This window comes from Colletotrichum jinshuiense, chromosome 8, assembly GCF_051148585.1.
Source record: "Colletotrichum jinshuiense chromosome 8, complete sequence".
In the NCBI taxonomy this organism is placed as follows: Eukaryota; Fungi; Ascomycota; class Sordariomycetes; order Glomerellales; family Glomerellaceae; genus Colletotrichum; species Colletotrichum jinshuiense.
In genome coordinates, this window is record NC_139315.1 from 1,450,539 (window position 1) to 1,467,608 (window position 17,070).

Consider the following 17,070-nt stretch of genomic DNA (forward strand, 5'->3'; position numbering starts at 1 on the left):
AATGCGAGCTTGTATCTGTGAGCGCCCCTGAGAAGAAACTTATGTTCTGCTTTAAGGGTTGTTATAGTGTTTTACCTGTGCACCGCGACTCCTTCAGAGTCACCCTACATCTTCCCAAACCACTTCCAATAGTTAAGTCGCCTTTCTTTAACAGGCAATGGCGATCAAGCACAAGAAACATCAAAATCTTGCATTAAGTGGACAGGATATACAGGGGAACCATTTATTTCCTTCTTTTCTCTTCAAAACATATATCCACTTCTAAAACTTCGCATATGCCGTGGATTCTGCCATCTTTGCTTTCTAGTCAACTTGCGCACACTACTCCTCCCACAAGTTCAATGTGTTAGCGGCCGTTTTTGGATTCATAATATCCTACGAATCAGAATCTAACGTGTCAATATTGACCTCAGACACTTACATTTGATAGGTTAAGCCCATTTGGCAGGGTACTCCTGGACAATGGCGTCGGCCTCCTCGCGAGCCCTATTGGCGGGGTTTTCCTCAATAGTAGCGTCAGTGCCCGCGACAGAGGCCTTGTTGGATTCGAGAAAGGGCAAAGTTGAAACGGCAGCCACAAGGGAGAGAACGGCGACGGCCTGGGTCTTCATCTTGGTGTTTTGTAAGAACATAGAGGTGCTAGCAAGACGGGATACTTATTTTTATAATAGGAAATATCTGCCTTGTCGATTTCGACTGAGGCCTCTTCCCCCGAAGAAAGTGAAGATGAGTGCAAAATTTCTAATAATCAACGATCTCTCTCATCACGAACTTATACGTCCTCTTCTGTCCTCCTTTGCCACGTCTTTCTTATCTCGGGCACGGCGTACTTCTTAGGGAAGCAGATTCATTCAAGTTGACAATATCGACATCCCCTCCTACCCACGTAAAGCTATTCACCCGAGAATAAGAACTCTACCTCAAGATCCCGTCAAGCTTCCTGGAACGTTACGATTACACCTTGATCCCCACGCTTTATTTAATGGGAGTCTGGCGAAGCAGAACTTTTAAACGCCCTCACCAAGGTATTCCTTTGGGACGAAGTCATCAGCTCTTGGGGTGGTCCTGAGGCCCCTTTTGGTCTCGCATGGGCCCTTTTGCGGATCGGGCTCCCGGATGAGCAACCAGTAGTGTGGATCATGAGACGGACAAGAAGTTGCAGAAAGTGCTAAGAGATGAGCTATTTTTCCATACAGTTCTTGCTCTGGCGCATCGAGTCAACACTATCCATGATTATGACTTGGTCATTGTTATAGATAGCGGCCAAATAGTGGAGACGGGCGATCCCAGACGGCTCAGGGAGGAAGGGTCCGCATGCAGACAACTTTATTTAGACTAAACCCGCAACATCCCTCCTATATTTATTTGGTGTTATGGGCCTGTGATTTACAGTACCTATTTGTATAACTCGTCATTCCATCGTGTGTATCTTCCGCGATGTTCACGACGACAGTGACACAATTATCAAGCAACATTTATATTGCAGTTAGAGCAAAATTCGAAAATAGACGTCCAGAATTTCTTTTTCCATACCTAGGACTTAGTTGTTGCTGCTTTAGCCTGAGTCTGAGCTAGCTTAAGTCTGCTTCAGCTTGGGGCGAGCTTGGTTGAGCAGATGGGAATCACTATTTACTGAGGCGAAGGGTACACAATCTTTTAACACCTGCTGGCGCGATAATTTCAGATGTCAATATGCTACAAGTAAAAGATCTCAAGGATAATCCCCATTAATACGTCGGCGCTTTGACGGCTTTCGTTGCCCTTTGTATCCTATTATGTTTGTTGCTATTTATACGGTAGTTCTGTTAACAGATGGGGTTAAATTTGGTGCTAGCAAGCGGCGTCATCAAAGCTCGTATCATTAGCGAGATCTACGCGCTACTAATTTTGGGCTATGTGGTCTCATGGAAAATGTGTGCTGCTGTTGAGTTCTTAGTAGATGTATCGGTCGATCTCCTCGCCGTTCGCATCTTGTACGCTATCTTCTGGAAGCTCCATCCTGCCAAGCTCACAAGATTGTGACAGTCTTTCGGTTTGTTTTTTTGACCTCAGAATATTTCCTAGACGAAGAAAACGAATATACGTGCTACGCTCCTTAGGGGCCACACGCTGCTGGCGGTGGAGCGTGGCAGTAGTTACATCCATTGAGGCTTAGGCGAAGCCGGAGCTTATTGACCGTGCTTCGGCCCGTGACGCAGGCTCAAGGGAGGCTAAATGGACAGACGCTCCAGGAGTGGAAACTGAAACTGAAACAAGGAAATTCCAGGCTTGGGATTAAAACTGGCCCTCACCAATACATGCGGTGACGGGTTTGTCGATGCAATGAAACTAGGTCGCTTCAGTATGTCACTGTCTGCCACCGGTTTGTGGGGAAGTGGAGTGAAGGCCTCAGCAATTTCGATACTGAGGGCAAGAATTGTGGAAGTATATCACTGAAATCTGCCCTTCTTACTCTCGTTGCAGCTTCCAATCATGCATAACGGCCCGGTAGCGTATTCACTACTCCTGCGCAAGAATGTTTAATCATCCTCTGCCTTGGCACCTGATCGCTGAAATCTGCCCTTCTTACTTTCATTGCATATCCCTCGTCCTCTATACCTGCCCATTGGTGCACTCACCACCCCTGCGCAAGAATGTTTAATACCCTCTGCCTTGACACCTAATCACTAAAATCTGCCCTTCTTACTTTCAGTGCATGTCCCCAGTCGTATATACCTGCACGGTGGCGTATTCACTACTCCTGCGCAAGAATGTTTAATTATCTTCTACCTTGATAACCGCCCGTGCGCTGTTATCACAATAACCCTGGCGTTGCAGGTCTAGTCTCTAAGATGATCCGCTAAGGCTCTGAGCACGCTCAAACTTCAACGCCAACGGAATCGGATCAGAGCACTGCAAACAGCAAGAATGGCATCCCAGAGCTAGTCTATAAGTCAAAGGAAATTGGATTAACGTAAGGGCGGCTTATCATTGTGCTAATGCCCTGCAACATTTCTCGGTTGTCCACAAGTGGCAAATTCAACTACGTTAAACAGTAACTATTAAACGACACATCGCAGCACGCAATTGGAAATCGCTTTTTATTCCTCTCACTTCAACTCGACCTGACTTACACGCCAACCGCATTCAAACCGTTACAGAAACCCCTCGACAAACTACACCACCATCGGGAAGGATGGTTAGGATATACGTCGCCGGGCTGCTTTACCTCGCAGGCATTGCAGCCGCTGTGGTATCAACAGACACAAGCTGCGGAGGCACTAAAGGGTATACGTGCCCTGGGTCGCAATGCTGTAGTCAATATGGCTGGTGGTAAGCTTTGCATTCAAAGGAGAAAGTGAGAAATTTCAGGCATAGTAAAAGCTGAATTCTTTCATAGCGGAGTGGACGATATTTACTGCGGAGCAGGCTGTCAATCCAAGTTCGGCTCATGCACAACCAGCTCGAAAAAGATCAGCCCGGACGGTACTTGCGGAGGTACGAATGGATACACCTGCACGGGGGGCACCTTCGGCACTTGCTGCAGTAAATGGGGATACTGCGGCAACTCGGATGAGCACTGTCTCAACGCATGCCAGTCCAGTTTCGGCGATTGCAGCTCCATCACCGTAGGTGGCAAATCCGTGAGCCAAGATGGAACATGTGGCGGCACTGGAGGCTTCACCTGCCAAGGAAGCAATTTCGGAAACTGCTGCAGTAAATGGGGATACTGCGGCTCCAGCAGTGACCATTGCGGCACTGGCTGCCAAACCACATTCGGAACCTGTCCTGCTACAGCCGCAAGCGCTGCCGCGACTACTACCTCTGCGGCCAAACCTGCATCAACCGGCGTCAAAGCAAGCCCAGACGGCAGCTGCGGTGGCACCAACGGTTATACGTGCCCTTCGGGACAGTGTTGGTGAGTCCATACGATATGACTATTTCGAGATTTCCATCAATGTCAGCTAACCGACCCCTTTCTCTAGTTCGAAGAATGGATATTGTGGCACTACGAGCGATTTCTGCGGTTTTGGTTGCCAGTCCTCATTTTCGCCTTCAACCTGCACGGCCTGCCCTGGATCAGCATGCGCCGGTACAGTGACCAATAACAACCCGACGTGTGATAACGACGGCTATTGCTGGACACTCAACTCCAAGAAATTCCAAATCACCTGTGGCAGGCTGGCTTCAGGAACCTTTCTTAGCAGCCCCGATGCTACCAGCTTTGGCGATTGTGTTACTAAGTGTGGCTCGAACGCGGCCTGTGTTGCCGCTTCTTTTATCCAACGCGGGACCGCCATAACTTGCAGTTTGTACAGTACTTATCAAGGTCCTGCTAGCGGTAACTCGGCTGGCGGCACCCAAATCCATGCATACGTCCGCAGCCCTAGCTGTGGATAGACCTCCTATCATCGGAGAAGGGTTAACAGTTGTGTGCTGTTACGCATTTTGCCGCTGGAACTAATCTGTTGGGAATAGCATACGGACGCCCGAACAATGTATCAATTATCTTACACTAGACTATCCAAGTATCAGCTTAATTAATAAGTACGCCACGCTGATATTGCAGGATCTCACGCCATTGCAGAATTCAAGCGCCGGGTGAATTAAGGCTTCGCTCCTACGTATAAGAATAAATCACACACACAGATATCACCTCTCAGGGGCATGGTCATCAATAATTTAGAATGGCCAGCTTCAAATGATCGCTGCTGACGAAGAATTTGGGTCAGCGAGGGAATGCGGTGCAGTCTGAACACCTACACCTGTCAGCCAGGGGACTGTACTTACCGCATCACGGCATGAGCAGATGTTAGAACCACGTGTTTCTCATGCGTCAGTTCGTAATCACAGGTATAGCATCAGTTCTACCTACGTATTCGGGATCCATCAAGCAATACTGGCCATCGGGAAACTGAGAATCTGGTTCAAAGCGTGGCCACAACCGCACCAGCGGCAGCATTTCGGTGGGCTGCAGATTTCATCATCTTAATATCCCGAAAGAGAATTTATTCAACCAAAGAATATGACGCTAATTATGGTTGGAAGACCCGCGCCGATGGCGGAAGAGCCGCGCCGTCTTGCCAGGAAACCCGTGGTAAGAGCGCCAGTATCGATGTCAGGGATCCAATAACACAACACCCAGCCCCACGGTGTAGCAGCGTGTAATCAGGGACATAGATCAGAAAAAATAGGTTGAAGGCGTCACCAACGAATAGAAGAAGAACATGCTGCCCCAGCTTGGAGCGTAGAAAGCAGATTCCAGTTATAGTATTGCAATATACCTACGTACGAGGACAAGCCTACTAAGCCCTTCACTCTGTTTACAACACCTTTGACAATCTACGAGACGTTATCAAAGTATTTTAATTTCGGTTTAATACAACTACAAATGTTGGATTACCCAGCTGGAATACGGGCAGGCGGTCAGCCCGCGGGAAGCGGCAGCAATTGGGCCCGGAGATTCTACCTCCGGGCCGCCAACGGTGATATCTTCACAACTGCTGCTTCCGCTGGCTGCCTCTCTTTTCTTCCTTCTACACACACATCTACAAACAACAGAATACAGTATTAGTTTTGCTCTTTTCGTTACGTCTGATATACCACCCGTACGGGTATCATGTGATACCAACAACAAATTTTAGTGAATATGACTGTAAATATTTGCGTCGCAGTAGCAGGAGTTACGGGTAGACTCAATAGCTCCTAGTTTCGGTAATACTCCTCTTGGCCGATATCTGGCCCTCACCCGGAATCTAACTGCTATAGCTTCGTAACTTATTACTTCCTAGGTAGCTGTTGACAAGTTGCCTAAGTAGGCCTGGAGCTTGAAAAGTGGATTCTTGATCCTGACCCCTTCAAAGAATGGTGCACACTTTGCATCCATAATACCATTATCTATAAGAACGACCCCGTCGCCCCTCTCACAATCCAATACGTGCAACATTGTTCCCGTCTGCGCTAACCCTCTCCCAGCCAGGGCCTGTTCCAAAGGGGTCCTTCACAAATTCTACCCAAAGAGCTTGTAAGGAACGACTTAATTCAGCCTATCAATCACTAGCTTCTTCTCCTAGGGTACGTCTCTAAATAATCGGCGTATCTGGTCTATGCGAGGCCCCAAGCTCTTTATAGATGCATCCATTGGCAGCAAGGTTAGATATGAACGGATGAGCCGCCAGAGGATTCACCTACAATCGTAATTTCGAATAATCTCCACCAAACGCATGTGTGTTTTCTTGCACCCATTCGAGAGCCAGACTCTGGTCAAGAAAGCCAAGGTTTTGGCCGTTAAGGGGTATTTGAGAAGAATTTGGGAATCAAAACACTAGACATTAGATCAGTATAGACGCGATAATTCATGATCCTGGATAATAGTACTATGTACACGATAGTTAATGGTCACAACAACTAATGTGTGTTCTGACGCGAAGCTAGACCCGACAAATAAGGGCCAGCTCGCCATCCCGGCCCGCAGCCACCCACCGTGGATCCACACCAGCACCGGCGGGCCGAAGGTTGAGCATCCCACTGCGGCCGGAGCATAGACGTCCAGGAAGAGGTAACCCTCACTGATGGCAACACCATCTTGAACTGTGAAGTCCAACATTGAAACAATAAATGATATGTTTGAAGGAATCAAATCGAGGACATAGCGCTGCTAAGCTGAACGCATTGGCTCCCTCATACAGTCGCGTTGACAGGATTATCGGTGAAGGTGAACACAGACTCTAAGGGTAGAAACAGCTGCTCATGGACTGACGACTTAGCATATGCACTGCAGAGAAATTTATTTACAATAAGTGCTGATGGAGGTAAAATTGTGATAATACCAAAGCTCGTGGCAGCGCTCATTCTACATCCTTTTATTTTCCCCATAAGGATGTCCCTCATCGGGCAAATAAATCGCATATATCCGCGTCAGCTCTAACTAAAGTGAAGATGCGTGTATCATCTCTATTACAAGAGAAACTGGGGTTTTAGGAGATTTGGTTTTTCATACAATCTGGAGCTTTGGATCGAAATCATTTAAGGTTTAGTTTCGACGATGGAATGTGGGCCAACCCATTCTTTGTTGTCTATAAACTCGAATCAATTAATTGTTCAAAATATTACATCCCTCTTCCCGCTTGCTTCACCAATCGAAAAAATCTTTGGCATAACTGCTTCAAAGAGCTGACAGTCCTGCCCGTTCAATACAGAAATGGTAACGACTTTTGAAAGCCCTGTAATGCTGTATCCCGGATGAAGATGGCGACAAATATGCACGTAGGCGCAAAGGTATGCAAATATGGCGGAGCTATCCACAGTTGTGCATGCAAGATAAGCGATAAGCGATAAGCAACGTGTGTCGCGATCCTGTCGCATTTTGGATTCTGAGGTCTCGGCATGCCCCTTTCCATCGTAAATAGAGTTCGCAAAAGGCTGCGACCATCGGCAATGGGCCATCTATCAAGCTAAAAATCTAGCCAGCGACGATGCTCAATGGCGCTTGTCTGCGGTTGGCCATAGTGGCCGCCGTCTTTCTCATCGCGGCAATCTTCCTTGTTCCCCAGCTCCCCCACGTCGGCTATAACGTACCCAGCCCGCTCAGCCATGCATCGACACCTGGCAGCAAAGATGCATCAACCAGCCCTGAAAAAGCAAATGATCCGATCAATAACGCTGTTGGTGATGCGGATGCGACATCTTCCTATGCAGTCCCTGCGACACTGCAAAGCGTGACAGAAGCCAAGGCCTCAGTCGCGAAGCCGACTTCCCCTCCAGCTGCGGATACGAAACCCGACACGACGATCGTCTCCGAGCTCAAAGCCGGCCATTCATTATCACCTTTCCGTCTCGCCTCACCCTCCGGCCGATACAATCTTCGCCTCCTCGATAGTGGATCGCTTTCGCTGTTGGATACAAAGACCGACGCCGAACTATTCACCTCCGATACCGACTACTACTGGCCAGTCGAATGGCAGGTCGAGCTCACCCAAGAGGGTGTGCTGATGCTATCCTGGGCAAACGAGACTGCCGCTCCTTACGGCGCCACGCCATGGGTATCGAACCTTCTGCCGGGGTGCACTTCGGTTGAGGCTGGCAGCGAGAAACCGGTCCTCGAGCTCTTGGATTCCGGCAAGCTACACATCCGCGTTGGCAGCAAAACAACATGCCTCCTCCACCGCGCCGCCGACGATATGGGCCGACTTGCGATCGTTTACACCGGATTTCTGCGTACCTACCTCAAGACCTGCAAGGAACAGAACCAGAAGCTAGTCAAGACATGGACTGGAAGCGGCGGCGCCGACGTCCACGTCTTCACGTATCTCGAAGACGTCGACCACAAGGGCAAAGATCCGGTGGACAAGGAGAGCATAACTAAGCACCTCAAAGCCTGTTTCGGGGATGCCCTCAAGACCGTTCAGATCTTGAAACTGGACGAAGTCAAGGAGAGCGCCGTGGACCCTCCTGAGGTGCTTGTCAAGGAGTGCGGCGAGGAGAAGCTGAACCGCCAGCTCAGCCAGTGGAAGGCACTGTACCTCGCCGGCCAGCAGGTCCAGCGCTACATGATAGAGGAGGGCATTTCATACGACTACATATACAAAGGCCGTCTTGATCTCCTCTACTGGGGCGACTCGCCTGCGCTGTCGTCGTTGAAAGTTCCCGAAAACGGCATTCTCGCGCCCCGTGTCGCTCTTGACTGGACCTGGTACGCGATGCTTCATGATGGTGAGCTACGTGCAGGCGTGACTGATATCACAGCCTTTGGTCGCCCCAATGCCATGTTCACGTATCTAGCACTTTACCGCGAGTTTGTCCACCTTCGTACCCTTGAAAAGCAGGGTGCGAAGTGGAAAGGATTCAACACCAAGACCAGGGAGAAGAATCCCGAGAACCAAGAGGGTTGTACGCCAGAGGGAATCCTGGCTTACTGGCTGCGGATCAACGGCATCGCCGTAAAGACTGACTGGCGGTTCCAGATGGGCCTGTTGCGTGGAGACGGCAAGATCATTTTTACTTGCCCTGAGGGCAGAGGCTGGCTGTGCCCTGGCTTCATTCCACAGGTGCATGATGATGGGACACTGTTTAATTAGCTGTAGGATGACACAAATAACGACTGGGTATTTATTTAATGATATGAGATTTGTCAACCCCATTGGCTTTCACTGATGAGCCCTGTCGCCTCGTGACTGTACGACCATCGACTCCATATGGACAGGGACACTGTTGGGATAGATGTTGCTACCACCAACATGAGGTAGAATTGAAACCAACCCCGCTCCAACAGATTACACCTGAGTTTCCTGCACAGGTCGCCGAGCAAATGATGGGAGACTACACTGCCCATGACTTGTACCAAATTTCTTCTGTTGTGCCCATTTGTAGGCGTATCCAGTTTCCATCTTCATTTCTTTTGGCTACTTTACCAAAGCCGTTGCTATGCACAGGTCTCCGACTAGTCAGTGCCCAAGATATCAAATGGGTTTGATGAAGGCTTTTTCTCCGGTCGCACGTCAGGCTCAGCTCCGGCCCTATTCTTTCGCTTTTTCTTCCGGCTCTTGCCCTCTTTTGATGGCAAGAGATCTTCTTCGGGGATACCAAGCGCTGCGCCAATTTTCCCCAGCGCACCGTTGGACTTTATACTTGCGAGGAGAGCAATGGTACCGTCCACAGTCGGGTACTCCGTGAGAGGTGGCAGCGTCGTCAGCAGCCCGCGCAATAGGTCCGAGCCTTGAGGCGTATTCTCGACTTGTATCTCATCCATGAGATCCAACACTTGCGCGAGTATGCGGAGGGAGTAGAGCGTTGCCTGAACCTGCGCTGACAAGTGAACAACGTCCCAGGGGACAAGGTTTGAGTCCTTGGCGAGGGATTGGGCTTGCTTGATGGTGCTTAGACACACTTCCAGCTTGTCTTCCTCCTGCGAGTGAGCAAGAATCAGCTGCAGTGTCACAGCTTGCCAAGTCAAGCCCTCACATCTTAGACTCTTCTTGGTTTGGGTCAATGTTTTGAGGAGAGCATCCATGGAGTCTTTGATCCATGGCCGGGGCAGGATGGCGACGTGCTTCCCTTGATTCACCCCGGAGTACATTCTCCGATATTCTCTGACATGGGATACAGTTCCAGGCCGTAGCAAACATGTCAAGCTGTACGCCATCTGTCTTATAGAAGCGCTGCTATCCCATGCGCTTGCACGGGCTGGACAGTCCAGAAGAGGCGGTAAGCACATCATGCAGCCACCAGCACCGGATTCCCCTGTAGACGGCTTTCCAACCCCCGAATAGCCCACGCACTGCAAGACGGCTTCTGATAGCCTGGCGTCGAGGTTGGGGCTTTCAAGATTGCCAAGCACCGGCACAGCACTCCAGTCTGTTGTCTCCAACGTCTCGTAGGGTATGCAGAATCTGCGATACTCGTCTTGGTCAGAGACGTCTCCTTTGCAGTTCTCAAGAACTTGCGCAAACTTGGGTCTATTGGACTTTGACAGTTCGTATCCGAACCGTCGCATGCCCTGTCCTTTAGGTAGTTGCAAGCGCTTTGCGACGTCTGAAGGAGAGTACTTCCGGCCCAAAAGGCCATCCTTTGTATCAGTGGCTCCGACATGAATGTCCCTGAAGAAAGCGACGGAGCCTGTGTTGAGATCATGAATGGTAAGGTCAGAGTCAGAGGTCAGGATCGTTCCGCCGTCCTTCAAGACGTCTTCGGCGCAGTAAGCGTCTGCCTCCCCTGGAACTAGGCGGACAAGTGCCGCATACTTGCCAGTCTGGTTGAGTCTGTCAACGACAGCTGCAACTAAGAATGGCGGTGGTGGGACTAGAGGCTGGTCTCTCTTGGGTGCGTCGGTTGGAAAGAGGGGAGGCAGCGAAAAACGCGTTGCTGCCACTTGCCGGGCTGGGCACCCGTTTGGAAATCCTGAGCGAAATACCTTCATCTGCGTGGACACTTTCAAAATTCTTTCCAAGCGAACGGGCGACTTTGAAGGTGGGAGAAACCCATCGAAGTAGATGGCGGCGCTTTGAGGCGTCAGCTCACGAAGTCCAAGTCGGTTTTTGATCGGGTAGAATAAATGTTACATGGTAATGTCATGGCTCGTGAGTTTTTCCAGCCACGCAAAAGCAGTATCGCCGAGCAGCCTGTACGAGGGTAAGCCGGAGCTGCTCCTCGTACAAAGATGATAGATGTGATATGCTAGTGCAGGGCCATCGATCACAACCCTGTCACCGTCAAGCGGCGAAAGAACACCGTACGGAGCGAGATGATTCAGAAGATGAGGTATTCCCATGATGTCGGCGATTAACTTTTTCTGTAAATGCTATTAGAATCTTGAAGCCGCCTAACATGACTGGGCTTCGTGGACGTCATTCAACATTCAGCAAGCCCAACAACCGCCCTGACGTTGCGTATGTTGCCTGTCTTGCTTGAAAATCCATCCACTAACCAAAGTTTCATGAGTCACGTCCACCGGCTATGACTTTTGATGGATTGCTTGCAAGATGCAAGTCAATTGCTTCAATGAAGACGACAGGATCAGGCCCTATATGGTGGCATCTTTGCAACTCATCTCGTAATTACAGAACTGCCCGATGCATGCTGTGTGTGGGTGTGTGCACCGACGAGCTTTGTGCTCTCGCAGGACTTGCCCGAATGGGGCACCCAAGCTTCGCCGAGTCGCTGTGGCTGGCCACACAATGCAGCTGAAAGCTCTGATTGGGAGGGGCACTCCGGGTCGGATTAATACAGTACGAAACATGACGCTTCCGGCGTAATTTCGTCTCTGCACTGTACGCACCCCACCCGCGGCTTGCTCCGTGCCCCGTTCGTCGGTTCAATCACCCCCTGGCCAACTCAATTTTTCCCTCCCAGCAATAAAAGCTCCCCGCTGCGCGAACCAAATCTCTTCGTCTTTCGCATTCCTTTCCAAAATGCGCGGCACTCTCATCTTCGCGGGCTCTTCCTGCCCAGCTCTCACTACTCAGATATGTGAGAACCTGGGCATGGCTCCTGCCGAGGCGGAGCTTACCCAATTTTCCAATGTAAGCTGAGTGCGATCGTTGCTGTCGACACCAACGGCGGGGGAAAGCTGCGCTCTTGCGAGTTGCGGTCCCCGCTGCCTTGATTGGACCAAGGCCAACTTGTTTGGACTCCCTGTTGAGGCTGACCCGTCACACAAAGGGCGAGACGAGCGTGCGAATCTTGACAAGCGTCCGAGAGAAGGATGTCTTCGTCGTCCAGTCCGGCAGCCCGAAGGTCAACGACACTATCATGGAGTTGTTGATCATGATCTCGGCCTGCAAGGGCGGTTCGTCCAACAAGATCACTGGTAAGCCCCACCTACCTCTTTGCTCCTCACACGCGGACTGTCTCTGACGTATCTCCCTACAGCTGTGCTGCCGTACTTCCCTTACAGTCGTCAGTCCAAGAAGAAGTCGCATCGCGGGGCCATCACGGCAAGAATGCTTGCAAACCTTCTCGGTGTCGCTGGCGTTAAGCACGTCATTACCGTCGACCTACACGCTTCTCAGATGCAGGGCTTCTTCAAGTGTCCGGTCGACAACCTCCATGCCGAGCCGTTGATCGCGAGATGGATCCGTCACAATGTGCCCAACTGGAAGGAGGCAGTGGTCGTGTCCAAGAACGCTGGCGGCACCAAGCGTGTGACATCGCTTGCCGACGCACTAAAGCTCAACTTCGGCATGGTCACCACTGAGAAGAACCGCCGAGGAGCGGGTATGGCTTCTAGCATGATCATGCATCATCTGGACAACCTGGACCGCGTGCCAGTGTTGGAGAACGGCCATCAAGCCGGTTCTGCGCCCTCGAGAGAGAGAGCTTCCACGCCTCCTCCCGCTGGACGAGCTGCCAGGGTCAGAGCTGACGCCCATGGCTCTCCTCAACACACCAGCGCCCCGCGCTCTCACCCCCGCTCTATGGACGATCGGCCCACTACTCCCACGCAGGCTAAGCCTGGCGACGTACCAGTCGACGAGGAGGAGGAGAGCGACGCGCAGTATGATGATCGTCGCGCTCAAGAAGTCACACATGGACGACTAGTTCAGGGTCATATTGTGGACGACGACTATCCATCGCCGGCTGCATCGACCATTGACGGCAGTGTCCGAGACGACGATCCCATGACCATGTCCCATGCCTCGTCTTTCTTTGCCCCCGAGCCCCATGCTCTGGGAGGCTCTGGAGATGCAGCCCCGGAGTCGGACGAAGAGGATGAGGTCTTGAAGGACCCCAAGGTCGAACACATGATCACTTTGGTCGGTGACGTTAAGAACAGAACCGTTTTCATCGTGGACGACATGATCGACAAGCCGGGTTCTTGGATCGCTGCGGCTGAGACCGTGGTCAAGAAGGGGCGTGCCAAGAAGGTCTATTGCATGGCTACCCATGGTGTTTTCGGTGGCGACAGCCTTGAGCAGTTGCAAAATTGCGAGTGCATCGACACCATTGTCGTGACCAACAGCTTCCCCATTCCTGAGGATCAGGCGAAGCGCACCCCCAAGCTTGTCGTCCTGGACCTTTCTTTCCTGCTTGCCGAAGCCATCCGTCGGAACCATTACGGCGAGTCGATTTCTCCTCTGTACCAGCACATTCTGGACTAGATCCCTGAAGAGCGTGGATAGGACTGTTTCGACCACAGATCGCTTAACACGGCTTCTTTCTGCTTTCTATGTGACTGGCTCAGGGATTTGAGTCCAGCTTGTGTGGTATACTCGGGGGCATTTCAGCGCGGCGTTCTGGACGACACGGCAGAGTGGAATAGCCAGGTGGCGGCAAAAATACAGGAGACTGGGTAGGTCTACCAAAACACCAACATGGTCAGTATTAGACATGAATGATGATGCTTGATACCTTCAAACGGCCGCTGCCTTCATGGTGTGTGTGCGTCTACAGTTTTTTCTTCTTCGGTTTCTTTTACTTTATTTCCTCAAGAAATTGGATTGCATCGCTGCTTTCCCTTTTCCCCCAACGATGCTGTCTTCTGGACAGCCAGGGCTTTCTTCATCCCAGAAAGAGTCCCGAACGGAGCGTTGGTAGATTAATTCTCGATTAAAAGAAGATCCCTCTTCCGACTGTCTTTTGACAGCCACCGCCTTTCGGATCGGGTGGGAGAGGGATAAGAGAAACCTTCGAACATATTCACAAAGTGACTTTTCATGTTGGAACGTAGACCAAAGCCCTTCTAGGCTGTCGGCATCACGGATTTTTTTGCGAAAATCTCTTCGGTGCTGCCTGCATTGGCTTCCTTCTCGAAATAAATACAGTCGTTCGTAATAATACAAACACATCCGTCTTCACTTTTCGTCCCCTTTTTTTCCCTTTCCCTCGTGACGTCGTCCCCAAGAGCAAGCCCTCCAAAACTTATTTCTTGACAGAGTCCATTGATTATCAGCAAACAATAGTTAAAGCGCAGTACCAAATTCCTTCCCATAACATTTATGACATCCCAGGAGCGGGAACAGTCCTATTCGAACAACTCCCATCCGTGAATCTCGTCGAGCAACTGCAGATATGTGCTCTTCTCATCCTCCTCCTTGATGGCAGCGACGTCTTTGAGGAGTTCTTCGCCAAAGTTGCCCAAGCCTGCTGCTTTGATAATGCGCCACGCACGCCGGAACTCGTCGCGGATGGCGACGATGCCGTTGTGTGTGACCGTGCGGGCGACATTGTGGTCGAGCTCGAAGGGGTCCTCGATGGCGAAGAGGTAACGGTGACGAACCTCCTTAACCTCACCGTTCTTGTGCGTTGTGGCCGTGGCTGCCTTGCCGAGACCAGGAGACGCGACCTCATGCGTAACGGCGGCGTCCGCGATTGTTGGAGTAGGCGGATCCATGGGCGACTTTAGGGCCAAGTGCGGCGCCGGAGGGGTGTCGGTGCTCGGCGAGCTGACGTTGACATTGGCATTGGGACGATATTCAATGACCGTCTTAGCGCCGGTCCATCCCTTCTCATTCTTGGAAAGCAGGCCGCCGGGAGTGCGGATGCTGAGGACATCGCGACCCCAGTCGTAGCCCCTGCCGGGATACGTGCTCATTGAGCCGTTCTGAGCGTAGTATTCGAAGAAGCCGCGAAGGAGCTGTCCGATGGAGTCGCGGTTTCCGTTGAGGTGGTTCATCTGGGCAAGACGTAGAATTTCGGCCTCGTCGCGCCAGAAGCCGACGAATCGGCCTCTGCACATGATGCTGTCATCCAATCCGGTGGGCGATATACCCTCTGGGGGCGGCGGGGGTCCAAGTTGTTGAAGGTTGGGGCAGACAAAGGGCTGGACGACGTTGACGAGATAGTGTAACATCATCAAAACGTAACCGTAGCTGCTGAGCGTTCCGCGGTAAGGCGTGTTAATGCCGCGTACTTTGGCCCAATGTTTGATAAACAGAACCAAAGGTCGAACACGGGGGTCGGTGTGAGAGTAGCAACGCAGAAGGAGGGTGTTGTGCAATGCGAGATGCGCAGCGAAGTTGATATCGCATTGGACGCCCACTCCGCTCTTGGGAAATTCAAGCTTATCTCGATAGGGGTCGCGAGGCTGGTTGACGGCCATCTTCGAGGGGTCCTTGATTTCTCGCATCCGTTTGATGGTCTCAATGTTCTGTTTCGTTACCGGGATAACATAATCGTACTGGGGATCTTGAACGTTGCTCTGGCGCATTGGGCCCCGGAGGATCGACAGATATTCTCTGATGCCACTCTCGAGGCTCGGTTCGTACAGCTGGCTGTCCAAAGCCTTCTCCAGCTCCAAGGCGAGCTGAAGACTCTTATGGCGACGTGCGATGGCTAGAAGACTGAGAGCCCCGTTGGCATTTTTAACAAACTCGCGAACCTGATTTCGAACGCTGCTTGGCCAGATGCCAGCAGTGTATCTGTCGACGATGAGCTGTCGCGCAGCCTCCGAATCACCGGCATTCCGCGGTCGAAGGTTGGAAAGAATTTTCAAAGTCCTTGCATGGTATCCGGCAGCTGCTTCATGCTGGCTCTGCTCGAGGGTGAGCAACTGTGCAGTTGGCAGCTTTTTGAGCTTTTCCAAGTGCAACTGAAGTTGCTTGGTGTAATTAAGCGGCTCAATGCCAAAGTGTGGCTGGTTTTGGAGACTCTTCCATGACGAAATCAACATCCGAGTCGACTCTTCCCCATCCTCTGCACTTCCGATGGCGACATCTGCTTCGCACAGCATGATGATTCTTTCACCTTCCATCTGAGTGTACACACCAGCCAAAGACCGGTTGGAGGGGACATTGGGAAGTGGTTTGAAAGACAGCGACTGGTAGTTCGAGAGTCTACTCTTCAGTTCTGCGTCGCGGAGACCGTTGAAGAACGCCTCGCAGACTTTGTTGAGTATCACATAGTCCTCTTCTGCCAGCTCCCGGCAGTTTGAAAGGGTGACATCTCGGCCTCCCATTTTCCTCAGCATCCGCTTGGCCACATTGTAGTAAGCGGATAAGGACTGATTGTCCGGCTGTCGGATGGTCAGCATCTTGGACTCGCTCGGAGTAGACCCGATTGAAGAGGAGCCATCTAGCTTCTGGTTGGTTGGATCGTCCGCCGACTCATCGGTCACCTCTTTGACATGAGAAGATTCGGCGTCAACGTGATCTTCTTCATCGGCTGCGTCCGCATGGTCCGTATCCACAATACCCTTCTCCCATTTCTCTCGCTCCTCCAACAGATCCAGTCGCAACCTCTCGGGCGGTTTTTCGCAAAGTTTAATGATTGGAACTCTTGTTCGAGTCAACAAGCGGGCTCCCAGGCCGAGTTCCAGAAATGCCTTTTCGATGAGTCTCGGGATCGGGGAGCCCGCGGCATCGGGCTGAGGCTGCGATATGGGAGAGATCAAACCGAGGTCCATATCCGATGCCTTTGTTGCAAACCCAGAGGAAAGGCTGCCGAAGCATTTCAGTTCCACGGATGGCGGAGGGAAGTTCGCAATGCCGTTTTGCGCTCGTTCATACTCTGTAATAGCAACTCGGCAGACTTGCTCAATCTTGATCCGAAAAGATTCTTTCTCAGCAATCTCCCCTCGTTCAATCTCAGCCCCTGCAACGAGTGTATTGCAAAGTCCCTCAAGGTAAGCTGCCTGGTTCTCTAATTCCTCGGGGCGAA

The 17,070-nt window shown here is 51.2% G+C and overlaps 5 protein-coding genes across 5 annotated transcripts; 2 read left to right on the forward strand and 3 right to left on the reverse strand.

Moving 5' to 3' along the window:
* Nucleotides 1–431: 431 nt before the first annotated feature.
* On the reverse strand, nt 432–632 carry EsH8_VIII_000397 (uncharacterized protein; the record flags this gene model as incomplete). The annotated part of the gene is made up of 1 exon (XM_083269439.1): nt 432–632. One exon carries the CDS (start codon nt 630–632, stop codon nt 432–434), a length of 201 nt encoding a protein of 66 aa, XP_083129207.1.
* A 6,822-nt stretch (nt 633–7,454) lies between these two features.
* EsH8_VIII_000398 (uncharacterized protein) lies at nt 7,455–9,056 on the forward strand (the record flags this gene model as incomplete). Its single annotated transcript, XM_083269440.1, has 1 exon — nt 7,455–9,056. The coding sequence occupies one exon, from the start codon at nt 7,455–7,457 to the stop codon at nt 9,054–9,056; it is 1,602 nt and encodes a 533-aa protein (XP_083129208.1).
* Nucleotides 9,057–9,418: 362 nt separating this feature from the next.
* EsH8_VIII_000399 (XPG domain containing-domain-containing protein) lies at nt 9,419–10,894 on the reverse strand (the record flags this gene model as incomplete). Its single annotated transcript, XM_083269441.1, has 1 exon — nt 9,419–10,894. The coding sequence occupies one exon, from the start codon at nt 10,892–10,894 to the stop codon at nt 9,419–9,421; it is 1,476 nt and encodes a 491-aa protein (XP_083129209.1).
* Nucleotides 10,895–11,885: 991 nt separating this feature from the next.
* On the forward strand, nt 11,886–13,574 carry EsH8_VIII_000400 (ribose phosphate diphosphokinase subunit PRS1; the record flags this gene model as incomplete). The annotated part of the gene is made up of 3 exons (XM_083269442.1): nt 11,886–11,996; nt 12,136–12,283; nt 12,346–13,574. The coding sequence occupies 3 exons, from the start codon at nt 11,886–11,888 to the stop codon at nt 13,572–13,574; spliced, it is 1,488 nt and encodes a 495-aa protein (XP_083129210.1).
* An 863-nt stretch (nt 13,575–14,437) lies between these two features.
* Nucleotides 14,438–16,816, reverse strand: EsH8_VIII_000401 (uncharacterized protein; the record flags this gene model as incomplete). Its single annotated transcript, XM_083269443.1, has 1 exon — nt 14,438–16,816. One exon carries the CDS (start codon nt 16,814–16,816, stop codon nt 14,438–14,440), a length of 2,379 nt encoding a protein of 792 aa, XP_083129211.1.
* Between the last annotated feature and the right edge of the window lie 254 nt (nt 16,817–17,070).